Source organism: Macaca mulatta, chromosome 16, assembly GCF_049350105.2.
Source record: "Macaca mulatta isolate MMU2019108-1 chromosome 16, T2T-MMU8v2.0, whole genome shotgun sequence".
Classification (NCBI taxonomy): domain Eukaryota; kingdom Metazoa; phylum Chordata; class Mammalia; order Primates; family Cercopithecidae; genus Macaca; species Macaca mulatta.
This window is the reverse complement of record NC_133421.1, coordinates 9,253,596-9,280,018: the sequence shown is the minus strand read 5'-3', so window position 1 is coordinate 9,280,018 and position 26,423 is coordinate 9,253,596. Positions and strand designations below refer to the sequence as shown.

Here is a 26,423-nt window from a genome sequence, read left to right as displayed (position 1 = left end):
TGAAACCCCATCTCTACTTAAAAAAAAATACACAAAAAATTAGCCAGGCACGGTGGCAGGCACCTGCAGTCCCAGCTACCCGGGAGGCTGAGGCAGGAGAATGGTGTGAACCCAGGAGGCAGAGCTTGCAGTGAGCCGAGATCGTGCCACTGCACTCCAGCTCCAGCCTGGGTGAAAGAGCGAGACTCCGTCTCAAAAAAAAAAAGTTATTAATCCCTTTAGGGAAAACAGTAAGATTGCTTCCCCTTCTCCCAGAAAGTTGTGTGTTTATCCTTCTCTCCCCTTTGCTATTTTTAACCAGACTTCATTTAGCTATACACGTTCGCATGGAAGGGGGAAGAGGAGGATGCAGTTATTTCCCCTGAATACCCAGTCCTTCCCACCCCAGAAACCCCATCCACTCCCTGCCACCTACCAGGATTCATGGTAATGAAGATCCCACAGGACCACACCAGATTTATTTCAAAGCCGTCAAAATGGAAACGGGTGAGGCCAGCAGCCAGGGCAGATAGGATGGACAGGATCTGCTGGGCCACCACTGACAGCACCTCGATGTTGATGCGGTTAAACTCATCAAAGCAACCCCAGGCTCCGGTCTGCGGGGTGCAAGGCAGAGTCACTGGGAGCAAGAGAGGTGCCCCAAAGGCTAGAAAGCATGATTCACACACCCTTCCTTAAAATGTTTCACGAGGTGAGGCGGCCTCCAGAATAGAGTGCAGGGAGAAGGGCACCAGAGTACCCTGTTGTAGCTTCTGGCCAGAACTTTCCATCAGATGGGGCAGTCTGGGGTGATGCTAGAAAAGGTGTGGGTTGGAAAGAGACTAGGGTAGGGAACTTGTGTGCACTGTCTATTCTGCTCCAGTTAACACGCATTATTTTCTTTAATCCTTTATAATCTTCTGATTTTTGCAAATAAGCTACGTGAAGCTCAGGAAGGGGAAGGGACTTTCCTAGTTGTGGCTGGGCGCGGTGGCTCACGCCTGTAATCCCAGCACTTTGGGAGGTTGAGACAGGCGGATCACCTGAGGTCAGGAGTCTGAGACCAGCCTGGCCAAGATGGTGAAACCCCGTCTCCACTAAAAATACAAAAATTAGCCAGGTTTGGTGGCATTCGCCTGTAATCTCAGCTACTCAGGAGGCTGAGGCAGGAGAATTGCTTGAACCTGGGAGGTGAAGGTTGCAGTGAGCCGAGATCACACCACTACACTCAAAAAAAAAAAAAAAAAAAAAAAAAAGAATTACCCATGATGCAATGTCATGAAGCTACAAAGCACTGAACCAGATTTGGGTTTCAGTTTATTTTCTGGAACGAAAAGGTATTTAAGGGGCTTCTGGCACAGGGTGGCAGGATACTGACCTGAGCCAGACCTGAGTACATTCGGCCCATGGACTTGTAGTCCAGGCCCTCAGAGCAGTTGACCACAATGACATATATGCCCAGGGCCTTGCCCAGGTCTTTGACGGTCTCGGTCTTGCCCGTGCCTGCGGGGCCTTTTGGGGAGCCCCCTCGGTGCAGGTGCAATGCCGTGGTCAGTGTCATGTAACACCTGAGAATTGAGGACAGAACCGGAGTCAGACTCCCGGAAGCTTCTCAGCTTCTGCTGCCCCCACCCCAGCCACCTCATTCATCCCACACGGCAGACCTGTCCGTCAGGGGGGTGATGACAAGCCGGCCCGAGTTACCCAGGTACTCATAACTATACTGAAATTGCGTGTTGGTCTGGCGGATCATACAGTCATCAAGATCCTGGGGAAAACAGGGCAGAAAAAGAGAGAGGTGGGTTTAGGAGAGTTAGAGCTGGGACAATGACTGAGAGTGGGGCTCAGAGTTGCCAGGGAGGCTGCAGTGAAGGGATTGGGGGTTCCCTTTTAGAGTTGAAAAGTGGAGTGGTTTATGAGCAAGATGGGAAATGGGTTTCATATTGCACGTCCACCCCAACCCAACGCAGCAGCTGCCTGGAGTGTTTCTGAGTCCTGTTCAAGTGACATTCATAATGAGCCCTGACTGGGACAACTGCTTGCCACTCCTGATTGTGGGGAGGAGATGGGAGGAAGAACTGGATTAGGGTACTGGGACAGGACTAAGGCTTGGCTTAGGATATCCTTGCATTTACAGAACATGGATGCAATAAAAGCATTAGGATCCATTTTACGGTAAGAGAGTGGGGAGTTGGCCCATCTGGCACCTTCTCCCAGTAGAACCGAAGTTGGCTGAGCCAGTCAAAGGAATTGACATCCATAAGGCCACTCTTGTAAAGCTTCTCCAACACATCCCGGGCATGAATTTCTATCGTCACCAGAGCCACAATTTTAAGCCGCATGATCTTGGTCAAGTTCCCCCTGATAGCTTCTGAATACTTATTCAGGATTGACACCTGTGGCATGAGGCAGCAGGGAAGAGAGCAGACAGAGCAATGTCGCCAAAGCCCGATCACCCCTCACCCCCACCCAGCACCGCTTCCAACCCAGTGCTGACCCCACCTGCTGTAACTCCTGGTAATTCTGCTCCACCGCGGACTGCCCGCACTGGACTTCCATCATAAAGCACCCTCGCTCTGGCCCTTTTCCACCAGCTCACCTCTAATTCTGACTGCTTCCTCCCTGCAATTCTAGCTCCAGACCTAGCCCATACTTGCAGAGCACCCACCTGCTTTTTTTCTTTTCTTTTCTTTTCTTTTTTTTTTTTTTTTTTTTTTTTGAGACAGAGTCTCACTCTGTTGCGCAGGCTGGAGTGCAGTGGCGAGATCTTGGCTCACTGCAACCTCCAACTCCTGGGTTCACGCCATTCTCCTGCCTCAGCCTCCCGAGTAGCTGGGACTACAGGCGCCCGCCACCATGCCTGGCTAATTTTTTGTATTTTTAATAGAGACGGGGTTTCACCGTGTTAGCCAGGATGGTCTCAATCTCCTGACCTCGTGATCCGCCTGCCTCGGCCTCCCAAAGTGCTGGGATTACACGCGTGAGCCACTGTGCCCAGCCTTTTTTTTTTTGAGACAGAGTCTTGCTCTGTTGCCCAGGCTGGAGTGCAGTGGTACTATCTCAGCTCACTGCAGCCTCAACCTCCTGGGTGTGCCACCAGCTAATTTTTGTATTTTTTGGTAAAGAAGGGGTTTCACCATATTGCCCAGGCTGGTCTCAAACTCCTGGGCTCAAGTGAGTGGGCTCCTCCCACCTCTGCCTCCCAAAGTGCTGGGATTACAAGCATCAGCCACTGTGCTCGGCCTCCCACCTGCTTCTTCTTCATGACCTTAAGGATTTTCTTGTCTCCCCGCTCCTTCGCTGTCAGCAGGCACTTGGTGACATCAGCCGTCCACTGGATCTGACTGGCAGTGATCACCATCTGAGGATGTGCAGAAGCCATGTCCCAAAGCCCTGTCCTCGGCCATCCACACAGCCCAGCTCCCAAGTCCCAGTTATTTCAAGAACTGTGTGCCTCTCCCAACTGCACCCAATCTGCTCTGAAAGATGGGACATGGGCCTCAGGTCAGGAGCTAAGGGTCCAGCTGGGAGTGACCAGAGCACAGCCCAGAAAGGGGGGTAAGAAACCACATTGTGTGAGACTCAAGATTCTGTCTTTCCACTGGCCACCTCCTTTTAACTCCATCTTTTTAACTCTATCTTCTTGTTCCCTCATTTCTTCATTTCTTTCTTTTTTTTTCTTTCTTTTTTTTAAAATTTTTTTTAATTTTTTAAATTTTTTTAGATGGAGTCTTACTTTGTCACCCAGGCTGGAGTGCAGTGGCACGGTCTTGGCTCATTGCAACCTTCGCCTCCTGGGTTCAAGCTATTTTCCTGCCTCCTGAGAAACTGGGATTACAGGTGTGCATCACCACACCAGATAATTTTTTGTGTTTTTAGTAGAGACAGGGTTTCACCACGTTGGCCAGGCTGGTCTTGAACTTCTGACCTCAAGTGATCTGGCCGCCTCGGCCTCCCAAAGTGCTGGGATTACAGGTGTGAGCCACCATGCCTGGCCCCTTGTTCCCTCATTTCTGTTGACCCCAACTCACCTGGCCAGCCCACTCCTTCACCCATTTGTCCCTCTTGTTGAGGAACTTCTTGAGGGCCAGGCGGCAGTTCCGGAGAAGGTCCCGCAGGGTCACCCTCATGGTCCGTTCCACATCGCCGAGCCAGGACTAGGGGGAGGTGGGAGAATAGGGTAGCTCAGCCTCAGGGGCACGGCCAAGGTCCTCCACAGGGAAGGCAGTTAGGAAGCGGCACTCCAGGGCTTTGTACCCAGAGAAAAGCAGGAATGGGCAACGGCTGTCTTGGGTCCCTGAGAGAAATGGAGGCTCTGAGGCAGATGGTCTGACTTTCAGAAGGAAATTTCAGTTCAGAGCAGAGATGATCATTGTTAGGAATGGCAGGTGGGAGGGGAAAGAGTGACTATCGGCCATTTACAGAGATCTTCTCTCCTCATGGAGCCAGGTGAACTTTCTTTTTTTTTCTTTTTCTTTTTTTGAGATGGAGTTTCACTCTTATTGCCCAGGCTGGAGTGCAATGGCGCGATCTCAGCTCACTGCAACCTCCGCCTCCCAGGTTTGAGCGATTCTCCTGCCTCAGCCTCCTGAATAGCTGGGATTACAGGCATGCGCCACCACTCCCGGCTAATTTTGTACTTTTAGTAGAGATGGGGTTTCTCCATGTTGGTCAGGCTGGTCTGGAACTCCCGACCTCAGGGGATCCGCCCGCCTCGGCCTCCCAGAGTGCTGGGATTACAGGTGTGAGCCACCGTGCCCGGCCCAGGTGAACTGTCTGCAGGAAGAAGAATCAGCTAGGTCCTCAGACCCCCACCACAACTCACCTCCACAGGCCCTTCTAAAAGTACTGAGTGGAGGAAATCAATGTACTCGCCGTCGCCGGAGAACATTCCCACAGCTTCCCATTTGCTGCTGGACCCTCCAACCTGCAGAAAACAGAAGCTGCTCAGAGCCTGGCCGGCCCACGCTTGGTATCCGCCTAGAAGTACTGGGGCCTTTTGAGGGTAATTACTGCTCCTCTCCCCTCCTCTCAATATTACCAATTCGAAGAAGTTCTATCTCCTGAGAATCGAGAATCATTAATTAACATGGCCCTCCTGTTGGGAGGGCAGGGTCCCTTCCAAAGCCTTTCATACCCACCCACCATCTCATTGTGGCCACTTCTACCGACCTTCTGGATTCTCAGCAACTTGATGTTGTCAAAGCATTTTTTGAGGTGTGGCTGCACAGCCTCTGGGTTTCGGGACTGGCCCAGAATCTCCAGTAGGTCATCATTGGACAAGAAGTAGAAGCGGGGGAAAATATGTCGCTTGGTCTCTAAATACATATCCAGAGACTTCTGAATATCTTCCAGGATTGTGTTCATTTCTGTCAATGTGTCCAGGAGGCCTGGGAAGAAGCGCGATGAATGCCATTTGATGGCCTTCTTTCCACTGCCCTGGGGGGATCTGGATGCCCCAACTCTGTGTTCTTTGCCAGCTCTTGAGCAGCGGGGCACAGACTGCCATGAGGGTTTCTGGACGCAAAGAAGTATCCCCAGACCCTCTATCATGCTCATCCCATTCTCTCCATTAATTCATGACTCACTATTCATTATGCACTATTGTACAGGTTACTATTTATGCATTAATGATACATCATATATGACTTCATTAATTTTTTTTTTTTTTTTTTTTTTTGAGATGGAGTCTCGCTCTGTCGCCCAGGCTGGAGTGCAGTGGCCGGATCTCAGCTCACTGCAAGCTCCACCTCCCGGGTTTACGCCATTCTCCTGCCTCAGCCTCCTGTGTAGCTGGGACTACAGGCGCCCGCCACCTCGCCCGGCTAGTTTTTTGTATTTTTAGTAGAGACGGGGTTTCACCGGGTTAGCCAGGACGGTCTCGATCTCCTGACCTCGTGATCCGCCCGTCTCGGCCTCCCAAAGTGCTGAGATTACAAGCTTGAGCCACCGCGCCCGGCCATGACTTCATTAATACAGTAACTTCCCCTTATCCACAGTTTCACTTTCCATGGTTGCAACTACCTGCAGACAACTGTGGTCCGAAAATACTGAATGGAAAATTCCAGAAATAAACAATTCCTAGGTTTTAATTGCACACTGTTCTGAGTAGTGTGATGCAATCTCTCACCATCCTGCTCTGTCCCCCAGGATGTGAATGATCCCTCTGTCCAGCGTCTCCACGCTGAAGAGGTTCCCTGCCCGTGAGTCATTTAGTAGCCCTCTCGGTTATCAGATCGACTGTTGTGACATCACAGCAGTGCCTGTGTTCAAGTGACTCTTATTTAACTTAATAATGTAAGCAAAAGTGCAAGAGTAGTGATGCTGCCAATTCAGATACGCCAAAGAGAAGCCGTAAAGTGCTTCCATAAAGAGCTTCCTTCCTTTAAGTGAAAAGGTGAAAGTTCTCAACTGAGGTTGCTGAGATCTACAGTAAGAATGAATCTTCTGGCCGGGTGCAGTGGCTAACACCTGTCATCCCAATACTTGGGAGGCCGAGGTGGGCGGATCACTCGAGATTAGGAGTTCAAGACCAGCCTGGCCACCATGGTGAAATCCCATCTTTACTAAAAATACAAAAATTAGCCGGGCGTGGTGGCAGGTGCCTGTAAGCCAAGCTACTCGGGAGGCTGAGGCAGGAGAATCGCTTAAACCCAGAAGGTGGAAGTTGCAGTGAGCTGAGATCGTACCACCATACTCCAACCTAGGCGACAGAGCAAGACTCCGTCTCAAAAAAAAAAAAAAAAAAAGAATCTGAATCTTCTATCTGCGAAACTGTGACAAAGGAAAAAGAAATTCATGATAGTTTTGCTGTCGCACCTCAAACTGCAAAAGTTACAGCCTCGGTGCATAACAAGTGCTTAGTTAAGATGGGAAGGGCATTGAATTTATGGGAGGCAAACACAAACAGAAACATGTTCTGATTGATGGCAATTGGATTCAGGACTATCTGAGGTGTCAGGCATCTACTGGGGGGTCTTGGAACATATCCCCAGTGGGTAGCAGGGGACACTGTATAACACACCCACCGAAGAACTTGGGGGTCCATCTTCCTTCATTTCCCATAGGCAAAAAAAGAAAAGAAGGGCTGGGGGAAGAACTTAGGGATCCACTGGCCCACCCAAGCTTCTGAAAAGTAGAGATCTCCCTCCATGTACACAATCTAGCAAGCTAAATCACTTTAGATACATGTCATGTGCACACAGTGAAAGAAATCTACAAGGACTGGGCTTGCCAGTGTCCCTCATGTCACAGCAAAAAGAGTTCCAGAACAGGCGGCAGAAGACTCCCAATCAAACAGTAGTTCTTTCACTTACTGGCATGTCAATTCACCTCATCGAGTTTTGACCCCTTTGTGTATAAAATGGCAATAAAATCCATCTCAAAAATCAACGTGAGGCCAGCGGTGGTGGTTCACGCCTGTAACCCCAGCAGTCTGGGAGGCTGAGGCGGGTGGATCACTTGAGGTCAGAGAGTGAGACCAGCCTGACCAACATGGTGAAACCCCGTCTCTACTAAAAAAAAATACAAACGTAGGTGGGTGTGGTGGCACACGCCTATAATCCCAGCTACTTGGGAGACTGAGGCAGGAGAATTGCTTGAACTGGGAGGTGGAGGTTGTGGTGAGCTGAGATCGCGCCATTGCACTTCAGCCTGGGCAACAAGAGCGAAACTCCGTCTCAAAAAACAAACAAAAAAAACCAATGCGAGTACTAATTGAAATGTATTCACATCGGTAGCTTCTCAATAATGTTAGTTTCCTCCCAGCCTACAGCCCCATACCTTAGGTCTTGATTGATTTTCCCCTTGTCTTCCTAGTTTCTAGCTTTCTGAAGAAAGGAGGGACACTAGTGAGTGTGACTCAGAGGTAACCCTCATGCCTTCAAACACAGGGTCTACAGGCTGTTGGGTCCTGTGAGTGCAAACCTGAGTGACCCCCGGAGATCACAGGCAGACTCGGTAGCCGTGGACAAGATGGATTTATTCTGTGCATTCAACAAAGGGATCATTGTTTTTTTGGCTTTGCTTATAAATTGTTCCGAAATATAATTCAATCAATTATTTCAAATAATATCAGTCATTGTCATTCAACTTTGCATATCATAACTTTTCATGTTTACCTTTTATCAGAATAATTAAAGTTATTTTTATTGATGTGTATACTGAAGGCTCTTGGAAAAATGAAGCACTGTTAAGACTAGCCCTAGGTAAAATGAAGAGGTCCTCTGTACCCCCGCCAGAATTCTTCACCACAGGATGCCCATTCTAGATGCCCGTTGTCAAACCTGACTCCCTGATTCTCTACCCCAGTCTCCCCCAGTCAACCAGCCCTCACTATGTGTTCATCTTACCATGTGTTCATCCCTTTCTTCCCCATACCCTACCCCATCCCATGGCTGAAGGCTAATCTGCTAAACTAAAGTCAATGTAGGCTGGGCTCAGTGGCTCACACCTGTAATCCCAGCACTTTGGGAGACTGAGGGAGGTGGATCACTTGAGGTCAGGAGTTCGAGACCAGCCTGGCCAACTTGGTGAAAGCCCAGCTCTACTAAAAATTTAAAAAATTAGCCAGAGGTGGTGGCACATGCTTGTATTCCCCAGCTACTTGGGAGGCTGAAGCAGGAGAATCGTTTGAACCCAGGAGGTGGACAGTGCAGTGAGCCCAGATTGCACCACTGTACTCCAGCCTGGGCAACGCACAAACCTCCGTCTCAAGAACAAATTTTTTTTAATAAATAAATAAACTAATCTGACTGATTCCATATCCCATGCTTTTAACCACTACATTATTACACTCCACGCAAATACTTGTTGAGTTTAATTTATGGAATTGTGATCTAATGCTTAGAAGAGGTGATGGAGATGGGACATGTTATGAGAGCTGGGGGCATCAGTCTTTTTAATCAATGAAACATGCAACCATGACCAAGCAGAGTGCCTGCCAAAGCTGTGTCAGGGCAGCAGCCCTGGAGCTCTGACCTGGGTAATGGGTGCTCCGGAGAGCATTGTTGTCCTTGTTCATCCTGTCCATGATGGCTTTCCAGTTGCTGTTGACCTGGTCAAATAAGGCTGATTCATTGGGCAGCTGCTTGCGGATGTCTTCTCCTAGGAAGATATTCTGAGGGGGCCAAAAATTGGGGTGAGAGGCCACTTCTTTTTTTTTTTTTTTTTTTTTTTTTGAGACGGAGTCTCGCTGTGTCTCCCAGGCTGGAGTGCAGTGGCGCGATCTCGGCTCACTGCAAGCTCCGCCTCCCGGGTTCACGCCATTCTCCTGCCTCAGCCTCCCAAGTAGCTGAGACTACAGGCACCCGCCACCACGCCCGGCTAATTTTTTTGTATTTTTAGTAGAGACGGGGTTTCACCATGTTAGCCAGGATAGTCTCGATCTCCTGACCTCGTGATCCACCCGCCTCGGCCTCCCAAAGTGCTGGGATTACAGGCTTGAGCCAGAGGCCACTTCTTACACACTCTCCACCCTCTGCTCCCTGTTCCCAGATCGTGGGTGACAGTTGAGTAGAAGATACAGAGTGCAAGAAGTCAAAGGCCAAGGTGCCCAAGTTCTACAAGGAAAGTTGGAAGTCGGGGGCCAGGTACTTGGGTCTAAGAAGAAAAATGGAAGAAAAATCTAGGAAGAAGAACAAAAACTTGTTAGGGAGGGAATCTAAGGTGAGAGGTAATACCTAAGAATCAGACAGCTGGGTCCTAGATGAAGAGTGACTTTAAAGGTAGGAGAATGAGGCTGATAACAGGGCAAAATCTAGGTCTTAAGCAAATGAAGGAGGAAAAGCAGGAAGCAGGAAAAGCTTGGGCGCTGAGTCCTGACCTCTAAGTACATCCACTGACGCTGCACTGTGAGAATCATCTCAATAACCTCCAGAATGAGGGAGAGGCAGCGTTCCCAGTGATCCACATCCTTCTCAAAGGCCTTGACAAAGCGAGATGCCTTCATGGTAGACAGAGCTACCTGGTTATCTTCCAGCGCCTGGAATATTTCTTCTGTACCTCTGGGACACAAGGGGTCAAAATCATAGTCCATCCCCACCTGCCCAACCTTGGCCCCACGCTGCAGCCCAGGTCACACAGCCCCCTCTTCTCCTGGAGCCCCAGCTCCCCCAACCTGAGCCGATGATGGCCTTTATCCTTGTAGGGTACTATGTCGAGCTGAGTCACATCCCAGGTCTTGGCAATGTTTTGTAAAGCCTGTGGAGAGAAATTGGGGGACACAGCAGTCAGGTATCTCTTCCCTAAAGGGAACAGGAGCTGAGAGGCATCATCAGATGATGAACAGCTGGAAGCCTGTGCTCCAGGAGGTGCAGGAGGTGTGGGAGCATGGGAGAGGAGGGTCGTACCACTTCTATAGCCAGCTCTTTAGTTGCTGAAGCAGAGATCTCCCCAATTTTCTCCACATGCTGATCCATCCCAAGCTCCACAATCTGCTCCAAGGTGAAGCTTTCAGATTCCTGATCAAACTCTCGCTGGATCTCATCCCTGACCTGGTCCCAGTGCCTGCAGCCAGGAACAGGAGGGTGTGAGGTCAGGAGCATTACCATCACTCCCAGTGCTGTCTCCCACTGGGACACTGTGATTCTGCGTAGTTATTAATTCATGATTCAACTCATTTTGCTAAACAGGTTTGAAGATGCAATCATAGGCACCATGGGGAATACGAAGATTGAGGTGAGACCCTCCAGGAGTGGATTATCTGGAGAGGGAGTTGAGGCAGCTGCGCCCACAAAACATACAACGAATCACCGCAGGTTTACTCTAGATCTACACTGAGTAAAGGCCTTACATGAAACATCTCATATCATTCTCATGGCTACTCTATAAATTAGGAATTATTATTATTCCATTTACGGATGAGAAAACTGAGGCTTAGAGAGGTTAAGTAATGTAAGCAAATAAAGTGGTTAGGTTATACATAACCGTATAACACTTAATGGTTTCGGCATTGCCAAAAACATTATACTGGAAGAAAGACGAAGAAGCAAAATTATTTTCTCTTAAATGGATAGATCATTATTAAAACACCATTTATAAAAATTACTTCATTTTTATAAATCTATCCCCAATGGCTCGAGATGCATTCTCTACCATATGATAAATTCCGACGGATTAAAGGAGTTAAACCTGAGAAACACAAAGCATTAGAAGACAGAATGAAGAGGATGTATTTGTAACTTTGGGATAGGAAAGGTCTTCCTAAACAAGGCACAAAGGCAAAAACCATACAGAAAGAAAGTTATACTTTTGGCTATCTCAAAATAAAATCTTTTGTATAACAAAAGACATAAGGCGGGCCGGGCCGGGTGGCTCACGCCTGTAATCCAAGCACTTTGGGAGGCCAAGGCGGGCGGACCACTTGAGGCCAGGAGTTCAAGACCATCTTGGCCAACATGGCAAAACTCCATCTCTACTAAAAATACAAAAATTAGCCGAGCATGGTGGCAGGTGCTTGTAATCCCAGTTACTCGGGAGGCTGAGGCACAAGAATTGCTTGAACCCACGAGGCGAAGGTTATAGTGAGCCGAGATCACAGCACTGCACCCCAGCCTGGGCAACAGAGTGAGACTCTGTCTACCTCCCAGAAAAAGAAAAAAAAAAAAGACATAAGGCTTAGTCATGATAGACAACTCCCTCTCAGACAGCGGGAGGCCCCAGGGCAGGGGGCAGAGAACAAGAGTCAGCAAGGCTGGATGACCTGAGACAGTGCAAGAAGCAGAGGACAGTGGCAGGCTTGGTGTCTGTGCCACATGTTCACTGAGCACTATTCGCAATAGCCACGATGTGGAATCACCCTGAGTGTCCATCAAGCGATGAATGGAGGATGAAAATGTGGTGCATATATACAGTGAAATATCTTCAGCCACAGGAAAGAAGAAAATCCTGTCATTTGCAACAACATGGAAGAACCTGGAGGACATTTTGCTAAGCGAAATAAGCCAGGCAAAGAAAGACAAACACCGCATGATCGCACTCATATGTCATATGTGAAGTCCGAACAGGTTGAACTCACAGAAGCAGAATTGAATGCTGGTTATCAGGGACTGGGGGTGGTAGGTGGAGAGTTGGGGAGGTGTTGGTCAAAGGACACAAAATTTCAGTTAAACAAGAGGGATGATCTCCTGTACATTGTGGCAACAATGGTTGATAACAATCTATTGTACACTTGAAAACCACTGAGAGTAGCTTTTCAGTATTCTCACTACAAAAAATAGGTATGTGAGGTAATGCATATGATAATTAGCTCAATTTAGCCATTCCGCAATGTGTACATATTTCAAAACATTATGCTGTACACCATAAGTGTATGCAATTTTCATGCGTCCATCAAAATTAAATGTTTGTTAAAAAGAGGAAAGAGAAAAAGACATACATTTGTGGACAAAGGGGAAGAGAGAGCTGTGAACACCGTGGAGAGGAGAATGGGAGGGACCAGGTGGTGGCGCAGGCCAGCGGGGCAGAGTGGACACCCGGGAGCAGAGGGGCAGCCTCACCTCTCTCTAAGGGCAGGGTTCCGTAGGTCTGAGATGAGAGGCATGGTCCTCTTGAACTGCTCTATTTTTGAGCGAGTGGTTTCAATAATTTCCCAGTTTCGGTCCTGAGCAAAAGTTGGGGGCATCAGAAGACCCGACGACCTCCCTGGTAATAGACCCCGATCCTCCACTAGCTTCTCTTCCGCCTCCCCGCCCTGTTTCTCCCCACCTTATACTCTTTGGCTAATCTTGTGAGGCGACGAAACAGCCCGTGGGCCATGGTCTCCATGGTTTCGGTCTGCAGGGTCAGGAACCGGCCAGTCTTCCACTCATTCCAGTTCTCCTCCCAGTCTCGTGTGATCTCCCAGACTTGCTGGAGGGCATCAAGCTCCTACAGAGCAGAAAGGCGCATTGCATGAAGTGGCACCTGCCCTCCTCCTCCCCGACGGACGCCCAGGCCCTTCGCTGCTCTCGCTCTGTGACGCTTTCCCTCTAGATAATACAGCGGCCTCCTCCGTCCACATAAATTTCTCCACTCTGTCGCCTTGTTCCTTATCAAGGAACAAGCACAGGAAAAGATCCTCAATGTCATGAGTCATTAGGAAAATGCAAATCAAAAGCTCAGTGAGATACCACTTCACACCCGCTAGGATGGCTAGAACCAAAAAAAAAAAAAAAAAAAAGGTAAATAAGTGTTGGCATGGAGATATGGAGAAATAGGAAGCCTTGTACACTGCTAGTGAGAATGTGAAATGGTGCAGCTGCTGTGGAAAATGGCTTGGCAGCTCCTCAAAAAGTTAAACATAGAGTTTCCATATGATCTAGCAATTGCACCCCTAGGCTCACACCCACAAGAATAGGGAACAGGTGTTCAGACAAATACAAGTCCACGCGTGTTCATGGCAGCACTACTCCCTTTAGCTAAAAGGTGGAAATAACCCAAATGTCCATCAACTGGTGAATGGTAAACAAAATGTGGTAAATTCATACAATATTCAAATATGAATATTCAGCCATTTTAAAAAGTACTGATCCATGCTACACCATGGATGAACCTTGAAGACATTATGCTAAATGAAAGAAGTCAGATTAAAAAGGCCACATATGGCCGGGCGCGGTGGCTCAAGCCTGTAATCCCAGCACTTTGGGAGGCCGAGACGGGCGGATCACGAGGTCAGGAGATCGAGACCATCCTGGCTAACACAGTGAAACCCCGTCTCTACTAAAAATACAAAAACTTAGCCGGGCGAGGTGGCAGGCGCCTGTAGTCCCAGCTACTCGGGAGGCTGAGGCAGGAGAATGGCGTGAACCCGGGAGGCGGAGCTTGCAGTGAGCTGAGATCCGGCCACTGCACTCCAGCCTGGGTGACAGAGCGAGACTCCGTCTCAATAAAAAAAAAAAAAAAAAAAAAAAAAGGCCACGTATGATATGGTTCCATTTGTATGAAGTGTCCAGAATAGGCAAATCACACAGCTGGAAAATAGGCTCATAACTGACTGGGGCGGGGGACGGGGGATGGACGTGACTGCTAAGGGGCAGAGTTTCCTTTAGGGTAATACAAATGTTTGGGAATTAGATGGAGGTGGTGTGAATCACTAAATGTCACTAATTGTTCACTTCAAAATGGTTAATTTTGGTGGGGCGCCGTGGCTCACACCTGTAATCCCAGCACTTTGGGAGGTTGAGGCAGGTGGATCACCTGAGGTCAGGAGTTCGAGACCAGCCTGGACAATATGGTAAAACCCCATCTCTATACTAAAAATATAAAAAGTAGCCAGGCATAGTGGTGGATGCTTGTAATCCCAGCTACTCGGGAGTCTGAGGCATGAGAATCGTTTGAACCCGGGCGACAGAGGTTACAGTGAGCCGAGATTGCGCAACCACACTCCAGCCTGGGCAAGAGAGCAAGACTCTGTCTCAAAAAAATAATAATAATTAATTTTGTTATGTGAATTTTACCTCAACTGAAACAAAAGCTCCTCGTGAGCTCCTCTCCCGTCCCACTGCCTTTGTGGGTGCTAAGGACCCATTATCCTGTCCCTGCCCCTTATCGACAGTGACCACAGGGTCCTCGCTCAGCACACCACCTTCTCCAGGTTCTGAAGGTCCTTAGAGGGTGGCTGCTCGATCTTGAAGATGCCCAGGTTGGCTCGGAGACTGTTTTCCTCTTCCCGCATGGTCATCAGCATGGCCCGCACTTGTCCGATCTGGTCTAGGGCAGACATGTGTCCCACGTTGCTGGTGAAAGGGCCTGTGGAGGATTCAGGATGAAGCTCAGCTTCCCGCTCACATCTGGCAAGGACAGCCACGGCTCTCCTATCTCTTTGTGGGCAAATCTCACCTCTCTCCTCATGTGAGAGAGGGAAGGGAAGGAGAACAAGAGGGAACGCATTGAAAGAATGATGGTTAATCTTAGCAAAAACTCCTAAATGCGGCTTGAGAGTCAGGAACAGATGGAATACGAAAGTCGGGATAAGAAAAGTAGAAATGGGCCGGGCGCCGTGGCTCACGCCTGTAATCCCAGCACTTTGGGAGGCTGAGATGGGCGGATCACGAGGTCAGGAGATCGAGACCATCCTGACTAACACAGTGAAACCCCGTCTCTACTAAAAATACAAAAATTAGCCGGGCGCGGTGGCGGGCGCCTGTAGTCCCAGCCACACGGGAGGCTGAGGCAGGAGAACGGCGTGAACCCAGGAGGCGGAGCTTGCAGTGAGTGGAGATCGTGCCACTGCACTCCAGCCTAGGAGACAGAGCGAGACTCCGTCTCAAAAAAAAAAAAAAAAAAAGTAGAAATGGGGGCCGGTCGCGGTGGCTCACGCTTGTAATTCCAGCACTTTGGGAGGCTGAGGCAGGCGGATCACAAGGTCAAGAGATCGAGACTATCCTGGCCAACACGGTGAAACCCCGTCTCTACTAAAAATACAAAAATTAGCCAGGCATGGTGGCGCACGCGCCTGCAGTCCCAGCTACTCGGGAGGCTGAGGCAGAAGAATCGCTTAAACCCAGGAGGTAGAGGTTGCAGTGAGCTGAGATCGAGCCACTGCACTCCAGACTGGCAACAGAGAGAGATTCCATCTCAAAAAAAAAAAAAAAAAACAACAGAAATAAAAAAGAAAAGTAGAAATGCTATGAGCTGCACCTGTGCCCAAAACGAGAGCCACTGAGTGTCCTCCTCCTTTCCTCCTGAGCGGTGGCTCTTCCTTGCCCCAGCACCCACCCTCCGCCTCCCCTCCCTGTTCTCCCTTCCCAGGACCTGGGCTTGGAAGGCGGGGTCTCTAAACAAAGGCTAAAGAAGCGGGAGAGGTGTATCAAGTAGTACCTTTGAATTCGAAATCTTCCAGAAGCGTATGTGCTTTCTTCTTGAAGTCATCTGCCGAGTGGATCAGGCCTGTCTTGAATTTCTCCTTGTATTTCTTCAGCATTTGCTCACTGTCCAGCAGAGTTTGTTGGAAGACAACCCATTCCCCATTGAGACTGTCCAGCATCTCCAAGACCTGGGGGTGTCAGAGAGTGGCAGATGACCAGGAGCAGGAGGTCTGCCCTCTCATAAAGGCTTTTAAGGACTCTTTTCTGATCCTCCAGACCAGAGTCTGGGGATGAGTTTTGTACATGTGACAAGGCCTAAAAAAGTCAAAGTGTGAGTTGCTGGGCCTAAAAGAAACCCTGGCCAGGTGTGGTGGCTCACACCTGTGATCCCAGCACTTTGGGAGGCCAAGGTGGGAGGATCACTTGAGATGCCTGTAGTCCCAGCTACTCTGGGGGCTGAGGTGGATCACTTGAGCCCAGGAAGTTGAGGCTGCAGTGAGCCATGATTGCACTACTGCACTCCAGGCTGGGGAATGGTTGGAGGCCCTGTTTCAAAAAAAAAAAAAAAAAAAAAAAAAAAAACAGTCTCAAAGCTGTCTGTCTGAGAATGAGGCCAAAACCAAAAAAAAAAAAAAAAACAAAAAGTAAATGCAGGCCGGGCGCGGTGGCTCAAGCCTGTAATCCCAGCACTTTGGGAGGCTGAGATGGGCGGATCACGAGGTCAGGAGATCGAGACCATCCTGGCTAACACGGTGAAACCCCGTCTCTACTAAGAAATACAAAAAATAGCCGGGCGAGGTGGCAGCGCCTGTAGTCCCAGCTACTCGGGAGGCTGAGGCCGGAGAATGGCATGAACCCGGGAGGCGGAGCTTGCAGTGAGCTGAGATCCGGCCACTGCACTCCAGCCTGGGCTACAGAGCGAGACTCTGTCTCAAAAAAAAAAAAAAAAAGTAAATGCAGTAAGTAAAACCAGCTGGGTGCAGTGGTTCACACCTATAACCCCAGCACTTTGAGAGGCCAAGGTCAGCAGATTGCTTGAGTTCAGGAGTTTAAGACCATCCTCGGCAACAAAATGAGACCCCATCTCTACAAAAAATACTAAAATCAGTCAGGTGTGGTGGCATGCACCTGTGGTCCCAGCTACTCGGGAGGCTGAAGTAGGAGAATCACTTGAGCCTGGGAGGCAGAGGTTGCAGTAGGCCGAGATCGTGCCACTGCTCTCCAGCCTGGGTGACAGAGCCAGACTCTGTTTAAAAAAAAAGAAGAAGAAGAGGAAGAGGAAGAGGAGGAAGAAAAAGAAAAGAAAAAAAAGGAAAAAGAAATCCAGAAGCTAAGTAAAGGTATCGTTTGAGCTAGCTTTGGCTTTCAAATCTGGAGTCTCCTCCTCCTGTCACTTCTCTACTCTCCCTGAGGACAGCCAAGGGCCTCCCCTGCAATCTGCCGCCGATACGGGTTCCAGGTAGACCAAACACCACAGGAACTCACACTGTCCTCGACTGGCACCTCGTACTTTTCAAGAATGGCAAATTGCTCGTGTATGGGAGGGATCTGAGTCTCCAGGTTGGCCAAATCGTGCTGCAGGGTATCCATGAGCTGCAAGCTGACCCCCAGTTCCTCCAGCGTCTGGGGAGGGCGGCTGATTCTGAAGGTGGGCAAAGGGAGCTCTAATGAGTGGAAGGCCCAGGGCCTGCCCCTGGCCCCTTCCTGCAGGGCGCCCCAGCCCGCACTTCTCTGCATTGTCCTTCAGGTAGGTGTGCAGCTCCAGGAGACGCCCAGCAGCCATCTCCCTGAGCAGAGTCGTGAACTTGTTCTGCCACTCATTGCAGTGCTGCACCAGGGAGAACTTGAGGTGCGAACAGTCCAGCAGCACAAACTGGATGTTGGTGACGGTCTCCTCTTTCTGCACGTTATTAGCAACTTCTGTGTAGCTGCAAGAGCCCCGGATCCCAGCTAGAATGTCATTTTCTTCAGACATGCCCCCTGTCCCAGCGCAGGCTCCAGGTCTCATTTCCTTCCACCCATATCTGGGCAGCAGTTCTAGAGAGTTCTTCTACTCCCAGGCATCCCTCATTCCAATCTGCCCCAGCCATGCAGCTGTGACTGTCATTTTCCCAGTCACTGGCTATAAGATAGCTGTCAAACTTCTTAGTCTGGCATTCAAAGCTCTAGAGTGAGGCCGGGCGTGGTGGCTTACACCTGTAATCCCAGCACTTTGGGAGGCTGAGGCGGGTGAATCACAAGGTCAGGAGTTCAAGACCAGCCTAGCCAACATGGTGAAACCTTGTCTCTACTAAAAATACAAAAATTAACTGGGTGTGGTGGCGGGCGCCTGTAATCCCAGTTACTGGGGAGGCTGAGGCAGGAGAATCACTTGAACCCAGGAGGCGGAGGCTGCAGTGAGCCAAGATGGTGCCGCTGCACTCCAGCCTGGGTGACAGGGTGAGACTCCATCTCAAAAAAAAAAAAGCTTTAGAGTGGCACAGATCTGGGTTGAGTTCACCCTGTGCTGCTTCCTAGTTCTATGACCTCAAGCAGGTTTTGTTTGTTTTTTTTAACTGTGAGCCTTGGTTTCCTCATCTGTAACACAGTGATAATAACAGAGCCTGCCTCATACGGTGGTTGGGAGAATCCACTTGGCTGCTGCAGAGCCCCTTTGCGTTCTTCCTTTCCTGTGCCTATGCTGCAGATCTCACTCTGCAGGGTGAACGTGCTCACGGACTCACATCTTTAGGCCTTTGCTCATGCCATTTCCTCCATGTGGAATGCCTTCCCCACTGCCCATCTCTGCCTGTTGAAATCCTATGCAAAGTCCCTTCCTCCAGGAAGCCTTCCCTAAAATCCCCAGCTGGAAATCCTCTCTCCTTCCATTGAACTGCCCTGGCATGTTATATCCCTTCATCATAGTACTTACCACGGTGCAGCTGTGTAATAATGCAGTACATGAGCCCACGGCTGCAGCCTACAAAGTGCTTTCATGTATCTTTAATCATTTCACAAGGTTCCAAGGTACGTAGTGTAATATCTGTTTCACAGAAAACTGAGGCCCAGAGAATCTAGAAAACCTGCCTAAAGTCACACAGCTAGTAAGTGGCACAGCTGCAATTCCAAGTCTTCTCGTGACACCACGGCCACCGCTCTTTCAGCTGTACTTTTATCTTCCTTACTACTCTAGAGCCCTCAGGAGGAAAGAACTTGCTCATTTCTTTTCTTTCTTTTTTTTTTCCTTAACTCCTCATGGCCCATACAATGCATGTTTATGGAATGTTTACAGAATGAATGAATGAATGACCAGAGGCCCATAAAAAGATGTGAGTTAAGATCAGAAATTAAGGCCCGGCACGGTGGCTCACGCCTGTAATCCCAGCACTTTGGGAGGCCGAGATGGGCGGATCACAAGGTCAGGAGATCAAGACCACGGTGAAACCCCGTCTCTACTAAAAATACAAAAAAAATTAGCCGGGCGCGGTTGTGGGCGCCTGTAGTCCCAGCTACTCGGGAGGCTGAGCCAGGAGAATGGCAGGAACCCGGGAGGCGGAGCTTGCAGTCAGCCGAGATCGCGCCACTGCACTCCAGCCTGGGTGACAGAGCGAGACTCCGTCTCAAAAAAAAAAAAAGATCAGAAATTAAGATCTTCTTCTAGGCCAAGCATGGTGGCTCACGTCTGTAATCCCAGCACTGAGGGAGGCTGAGGCGGGTGGATGACTTGAGGTCAGGAGTTTGAGACCAGCCTGGCCAACATGGTGAAACCCCGTCTGAACTAAAAATACAAAAATTAGCCAGGCGTGGTGGTAGATGCCTGTAATCCCAGCTACTCGGGAGGCTGAGGCATGAGAATTGCTTGAACCTGGGAAGCAGAGGTTGCACTGCACTCCAGCCTGGGTGACAGAGTGAGACTCTGTCTCAAATAAAAGAAATTTAAAAAAAAAAAAAAATTTCTTCCAGAGTGAGCAACATAGAATCTCTACAAAAAATTTAAAAAAAAAAAAAGAAAAGAAAAGAAAATTATCCAAGCATAGTGGCATGTGCCTGTGGTCCCAGCTACTCGGGAGGGTTAGGCAGGAGGATCACTTGAGCCCAGGAGGTCCAGGCCGCAGTGAGCTATGATCACATCACTGCACTTCAGCCTGGGCAATGACGGAGCAAGACCCTGTCTCAAACAAAATAAAACAAACAAAAGAATCTTCCACTTAACTCCCATCTGCCTTCTTAGAATAAAAGGGCTCATTTCTTTCACCTTCCAGATCTCTGGAATTTCCTTTTTCCCACCAGGCCCTGCCATCCTCCCCTAGACAACTGCTTTTCACCTAAATCGTGTCCAGCTCTTCCTTGATCTCTACCCCTTGAGAAGCAAAGGTCCAATGTCCTAGGTCTTGTTCTTTTCCTGTCGTTGAGGACACATGTCGTCCTCAGCCCCACCACCTGCTTCCGAAGACTCTAGGCCCGGGCTCCTCCTCTAGTGCTGTGCCTCCTACAGACAGACTTTCAGTCCACCCTCACCACTCACCGGGCAATGTCGGCATCAAAAGAAGAGACAGGTGGGTTGAGGCGCTGGTAGCGACGAATGAAAGAGTCCTTGTTGATCTCCCAGATCTCCCGGTACATGTCCCAGGTCTTGAGGTAGTTCTGCAGCAGGCTCGCGTTGTTAGTCATGCCGCTGCTGATTTGGGTCTGGATCTTCTTGATGTCCTCATCTTGCTCTTCAAAGGATCAAGAAAAATGCTTCTCACTGACTTCCACCCCAACCCAAGTTCTGCCTGGGCCCTGCCCACTGCTCCAGACCTTCCACTCCAAAACCAGCTTCCCAAAGAAATACAGCTCAAACATGCACGTTAGAAGGTAAAGGAGTAGGCAGAAAGTAAAAATGTGACTCTTAATGTCTCCTTCATAGGATCTGATGTCTTGCCTGTTGGTATCTAGGTCTCTTATAGCCTAGTCCCAGTCCCAGTCCCAAGCTTGTCTTTCCTCATCTCCCATCCCAAATCCCAAATCCCATGAGCATTGTTCACCTAATCTCAACCCCCATCCGTGCCCCTGCTCCCTTCCCCAAACTGGCCCCCCCGCTATTTTTTTTTTTTAGATGGAGTCTCACTCTGTCACCCAGGCTGGAGTACAGTGGCATGATCTCAGCTCACTGCAACCTCCACCTCCTGGGTGATTCTTTGCCTCAGCCTCCTAAGCAGTTGGGATTATAGGCACCTGCCACCATGCATGGCTAGTTTTTGTATTTTTAGTTGAGATGGGGTTTTGTCATGTTGGCCAGGCTAGTCTCGAACTCCTGACCTCAAATGACCCACCTGCCTCGGCCTCCCAAAGTGCTGGGATTACAGGCATGAGCCACTGCGCCCAGCGGATCTGGTCCCTTGACCTGAGTTTTCCCCAGGTCATGGAGGTGACTGGCCCAGTACATCTGGAAACAGCCCCGGTCTCTCCTCCTGGTCTGGCCCACTCGACAGCCTGTGAAACCCTGTGCCTTGTGCCCTCCCCGTTGCCCACTCACCTACAACTGTCTGAATGGGTTCACGGTGTAACTTGCGCTTGGTGAGAATGTCAGGGAGGTGGCGGAAGACAGAGATGGTGGAAAAGAGGTGGTTGCCAATGTCATTGACCACACCTGCCAAAGTCTGCAGAGTGGGTGAGAATTCCACCTGTGAGGAACCCAGTGGAGAGGGAGAGATAAGCCTTAGGACTGGGAAGGTCACACACTTCAGCAGCAGGTCTGAAGGCCACAGGATAAAGTCAAGGCCAAGGACCAAGTTTAGGAATTAAGCGAAACTGACAAATAAGATGTAATGGTTTTGAGATTTTGGGGGCAAAGCGGTTCCTACCTGTGCCACACCTCCTTGCATATCATTCTTCAAAATGACAAGGACTTGGAAGAGTGGGTTTGGGCTGGTCTTTCCATCCCCGTTGATAGCCTTGGATAGTTCTAGCAGTGACCACTTCACATTCAGGCGCAGGGCATCCTCCATCATGCGGTCCAGCCGAATCGTGTACAGCATCCACTGCTGCTGAATCTGATGGGATGGAGGGAGGAAAAAGAGAACTTTTCAGGGAAGACAGTGCACATCCTGGGAAATGAGATTTCAACAGGGAAGGAAACAACTTGGTTTAATGGAAAGGCAGGACTCTGAGTCCTAGAGGAAGAGGTGTGAGGACTGAAGGTCGGCTGAGTCCAAGACTAGAGCACGATGTTTGAGAAGTACACACTGGTAAAAAGAAAAAAGGGTCGGGAGCAAGAGAATGGCCTGATGAAACTGGGGGACTGTGGTTTTTCCAACCACAACATCCTGGCCACAGGAACCCTACCTCAGGACCATCATTCTTGAAGACCTCATAAGAGTTGGCCATGATGGTCACCACATCCTGGTGCAGGCTCATCAATTTCTTCTGTACAGCTGCCCGGTGCTCTCTTTGGTCCTCTTCAAATTCCAGGTCCCTGTATACCCGTTTGCCACTAATGCGTACCAGCAGCGTCTCTGACATCTCTTGGGCTCGCCAGCCAATGGTCAGAGTGGATGCCTTGAACTCATTCACAATCATCTGCACCTAGAGTCAGGCCCCACCATGGGGGAGTTTCAGCTTGAGAAGAAACCATCTGGACCTCATTCTACCCTCCCACTTGTTCTCCAGCTAAACTGGATGACACACAAAAAAGTCCTTCCCAAAGCAAACTTAATTCTTTTTACACTACCCACAGGTTTCCCAATCTCTATGCAACACTCGAGTATAAATGACCCATCAGCCTTGCAGACCTTTAGGGTCTAGGGACCATGGCCCACCTTGCTGGCATGTATACGGCACTCCGTGATGAAGAAGGCACTGGCCCCCTTCAAGGCCCAGTGCAGTTTCTTGAGTCCCGGGTGGATCTTCTTATCCAGGAACCGAATACGCTCTTTGAAAAGGGCCTGCTCATCTGGGGACAGCATGGCAATAATCCTGTGCGTAAGAGAGGCCTGGTAGCCAGAGGGAACAAGCCCTGAAGATCTTTCCTCCACATCAGGAAATGGTGGAGAAATCTGAATGTTTCTAGACCACTACTAGTCTAGATCCTAGATCCCAGATCCTAGACTAGTACTTCCAAAAGAACTTTTTGCAATGATGGAGTGTTCTCTTAGGTTGGTGCAAAAGTGATTGTCATCTAAGTAATGGCAACAACTGCAATCACTTTGTACCAACCTAATACAATGTGTGCTGTCCAATATGGCACCCACTCATCGCATATGGCTATGGAGCATTTGAAATGTGGCCTGTACCAATGAGTAATCGAATTTTTAAGTTTATTTACTTAATTTACACGGAAATAGCCACATGCAGCTAGAGGCCACCATGTTGGACACTGCAGTTCTAGACACTCAAACAAGACTGCTGGTTGCACCTCCTTGGACTTTAACTGGGCTGAGAAAGTTTCCTGCTATGGTCTGTATATTTGTGTCCCCACCAAATTTGTATGTTAAAACCCCCATTCCCACAGTGATGGTGTTAGGACCTCTGGGAGGTGATTAGGTCATGTGGGTAGAGCCCTCATGAATGGAATTAGTGCCCTCATGAAAGAGGCCTAAGAGAGCTCCCTTGTCTCCTTCTACTATGTGAGGACACAGCAAGAAGACAGCCACCTATGAACCAGGACGCAGGCCCTCACCAGACACCAAATCTGCTGGCGCCTTGCTCTTGGACTCACCAACCCCCAAAAGCGTGAGAAACAAATGTTTGTTGTTTATAAGCCACCTGGTCTATGGCATTTTGTTATAGAAGCCCAAACAGACTAAGACAGTACCTAACCCGGAACAAAGCCTCACTCCAGAGAGAATACCAAGGCAGTCCAGAAACTGAGGCAGGGATGGGGGCAGCAGGCCTTAGTTCAATGAGTCATGTTATTCTGTGCACATAATCCTAACACCAGCCTGTTTCATTCCTAGAGAAGTGGCCCAGAGCTACGATATATGTGGTCCAAGTGCCCTATGGGGTACGAGGGGACCTGATTGGCTTTATGCTCCACCCTGCAGCTAGAAGATAAAACTACAAGGGGTAGGAATAATGGTAGAGCCATAAGAATGGGAGACCTTTGTGTTTTTTTTTTGTTGTTGTTTTTGTTTTTGTTTTTTTTTTTTTTTTGAGACGGAGTCTCGCTCTGTCGCCCAGGTTGGAGTGCAGTGGCCGGATCTCAGCTCACTGCAAGCTCCACCTCCCAGGTTTACGCCATTCTCCTGCCTCAGCCTCCTGAGTAGCTGGGACTACAGGCGCCCGCCACCTCGCCCGGCTAGTTTTTTGTATTTTTAGTAGAGACGGGGTTTCACCGTGTTAGCCAGGATCGTCTCGATCTCCTGACCTCGTGATCCGCCCGTCTCGGCCTCCCAAAGTGCTGGGATTACAGGCTTGAGCCACCGCGCCCGGCCCCTTTGTTTTTTTTTTTTTTTTTTTTTTGAGAGGAAAAAAATGTAGAGGACAGAAATTGCAGAAAATGGACAACATCACAGGGCAGATAAGAGAAAAAGGAGGAATCAAATAGCATCTCGAAGGGCTGCAGTGAGGACTGGAGCTCTACCTGTTGTAGTCTCTAGCAACAAGTAGCAGATTTTCACGCAGAATGCGCAGGTCCTCCGCTCGCTCGGCTACATTCACCACGTAATGGGGCGTCTCAAACAGCAGCCGCTCCCAGTAGTCAATTTCCACAAAGAGAATCAGAAGGAACCTTTGAGAGAGAGAAGCCAGGCAGTGAGGGGAATGCACAAGGGGATAAACTAGAGGAACAACCGAGCAAGCGGGAGAGGCTGGGACACACGGGGAAATGCCGAGATAAGAAATGAAGCAGAGGCCTGGTGTGGTGGCTCACGCCTGTAATCCCAGCAGTTTGTGGGGCCGAGGCAGGCGGATTACTTGAGCTCAGGAGTTTGAGACCAGCCTGGCCAACACAGTGGAATCCCGTCTCTACAAAAAAAAAAAAAGTATAAAATTGGCTGGACTCGGTGGCTCACGCCTGTAATCCCAGCACTTTGGGAGGCCAAGGCGGGCGGATCACAAGGTTAGGAGATTGAGACCACGGTGAAACCCCGTCTCTACTAAAAATACAAAAAATTAGCTGGGCGCGGTGGCGGGTGCCTGTAGTCCCAGCTACTCAAGAGGCTGAGGCAGGAGAATCAGTTGAACCCAGGAGGTGGAGGCTGCAGTGAGCTGAGATCGCGCCACTGCACTCCAGCCTGGGCGACCTGGGTAACAGAGACACTGTCTCAAAAAAAAAAAAAAAAAAAAAAGAGATACCAGGAAATTTTAAACTGCATTTGAAGCCTTCATCTTAAGTTTTCTTTGCCACCTCATATCCAGTGGTCTCTTCTTTCCTATTCCAGCTGCCACTCCCATGCCGCGCCCTGAAGCTTGCTGTTCACAACCGCTCTATCTGAGACAGCCCACTCAGACCTCCTGCTCCCAGGGCCCAGCTTCCTCCCTGCATCCCAGCACTGGTCCTCAAGTTCTCCCAGCCTACTTATTTTTCAGGCCACTGAGCCCTGGCCTTTCTTCCTGTTAACCCCTACCCTACTTCACTTCCTCCTCCACAGACCTCGCTATCCTTTATTTTAACCACTCTCTTGCCAATCTTCACTCACTTTGTCTCATTCCTTAGTCTAAACCTCCTGACAAAACGCCAGTGCTGGCTAAATCCGACTGTCCTCCCCTCGAGCCCCTGTGGGAAAGGCTGGAGAAGGTCACATGACCACACAGCTTGGCACCACTATGATTCACGGTTGCCTGTCCCACGTGGGTTCTCCAGGCTTTTGTATTTTTAGTAGAGATGGGGTTTCTCCATGTTCGTCAGGCTGGTCTCGAACTCCTGACCTCAGGTGATCCACCCACCTTGGCCTCCCAAAGTGCTGGGATTACAGGCATGAGCCACCACGCCCGGCATGCCTGTAGGTTTTAACATCGTGGCGGACTATACCCCACGCACTTTTTTCCCTGGCTTCTGGACCACGGTCCTCTTTTCTACCCTTCCTTTCAGTAGGAGTATCCTCCTCTCTCCAGCACCCCATGTAAATATCATTCAGCTAGGTGCTGGGGACACAGTAAAGAATCTGCTTTCCTTGCGGCTCCCTTCAATGTGGACTCCCCGAGGTTCTTCACATCCAGCACACTCCCCCTTGGTCATCTCCTCCACTCCCACGGCTTCGGCTGCCTTCCAAAAGCTGATGATCCCCAAACCTGCATGGCTAACCTGGGCTCCAGGCTTGGTTGTGCAACTGTCTACTAGATAGCTCTGCCCTGCTTGCTCATCCACAAGCACCTCAAACTCAGTGTGTCTAGAAACAAGAACATCATCTTCTCTAAACTTGGAGCTCCTGTCTCAGGGAAGGGCACCATCCCACCGCCTGCACCAGAAGCATGCATCCTTCCTTGGCCTCACTTTCCGACATCCAACCTCCTTCTGTTTTCAATATGCTAAAGCAAAGTTCAGAAATTCAGACACCTACCTCCAAGGCAAGTGGCTCAAGTGTGATGATAAATGGCAACTGACACTTGGCCTTAAAGTTGAGCTGAAGAGGGCATATGCTCCCCCTAAAAAAGCCACACTCCACGCTCCAGGCGGTTGCTGCCATCTGAAAATGTGGGCCCAGTGTGGCTGCATTTTCTGATTTTTCAAGAGAGGCCAGAAATTGGTTTTTCATGTAA

The 26,423-nt window shown here is 49.5% G+C and overlaps 1 protein-coding gene across 2 annotated transcripts in view; it reads right to left on the bottom strand.

Annotated features, from left to right (window-relative positions):
- The window catches only part of DNAH2 (dynein axonemal heavy chain 2), a 121,537-nt gene that overhangs the window by 57,859 nt on the left and 37,255 nt on the right, over window positions 1-26,423 (bottom strand). The window contains exons 12-35 of one of the 2 annotated variants that reach the window (XM_077970202.1): window positions 24,307-24,453; window positions 22,544-22,700; window positions 22,071-22,310; window positions 21,590-21,778; window positions 21,262-21,409; window positions 20,269-20,461; window positions 17,492-17,692; window positions 17,250-17,406; window positions 15,778-15,952; window positions 14,543-14,706; window positions 12,685-12,846; window positions 12,477-12,580; window positions 10,329-10,485; window positions 10,097-10,179; window positions 9,803-9,983; window positions 8,959-9,097; window positions 5,152-5,369; window positions 4,805-4,906; window positions 4,011-4,136; window positions 3,230-3,340; window positions 2,187-2,375; window positions 1,644-1,747; window positions 1,358-1,547; window positions 416-596 (exon numbers count right to left, since the gene is read on the bottom strand). In XM_077970202.1, coding sequence (XP_077826328.1) covers window positions 416-596; window positions 1,358-1,547; window positions 1,644-1,747; window positions 2,187-2,375; window positions 3,230-3,340; window positions 4,011-4,136; window positions 4,805-4,906; window positions 5,152-5,369; window positions 8,959-9,097; window positions 9,803-9,983; window positions 10,097-10,179; window positions 10,329-10,485; window positions 12,477-12,580; window positions 12,685-12,846; window positions 14,543-14,706; window positions 15,778-15,952; window positions 17,250-17,406; window positions 17,492-17,692; window positions 20,269-20,461; window positions 21,262-21,409; window positions 21,590-21,778; window positions 22,071-22,310; window positions 22,544-22,700; window positions 24,307-24,453 — 3,818 coding nt within the window. The remainder of the gene's footprint in view (window positions 1-415; window positions 597-1,357; window positions 1,548-1,643; window positions 1,748-2,186; window positions 2,376-3,229; window positions 3,341-4,010; window positions 4,137-4,804; window positions 4,907-5,151; window positions 5,370-8,958; window positions 9,098-9,802; window positions 9,984-10,096; window positions 10,180-10,328; window positions 10,486-12,476; window positions 12,581-12,684; window positions 12,847-14,542; window positions 14,707-15,777; window positions 15,953-17,249; window positions 17,407-17,491; window positions 17,693-20,268; window positions 20,462-21,261; window positions 21,410-21,589; window positions 21,779-22,070; window positions 22,311-22,543; window positions 22,701-24,306; window positions 24,454-26,423) is intronic. The other variant, XM_077970201.1, reaches the window with a different exon arrangement.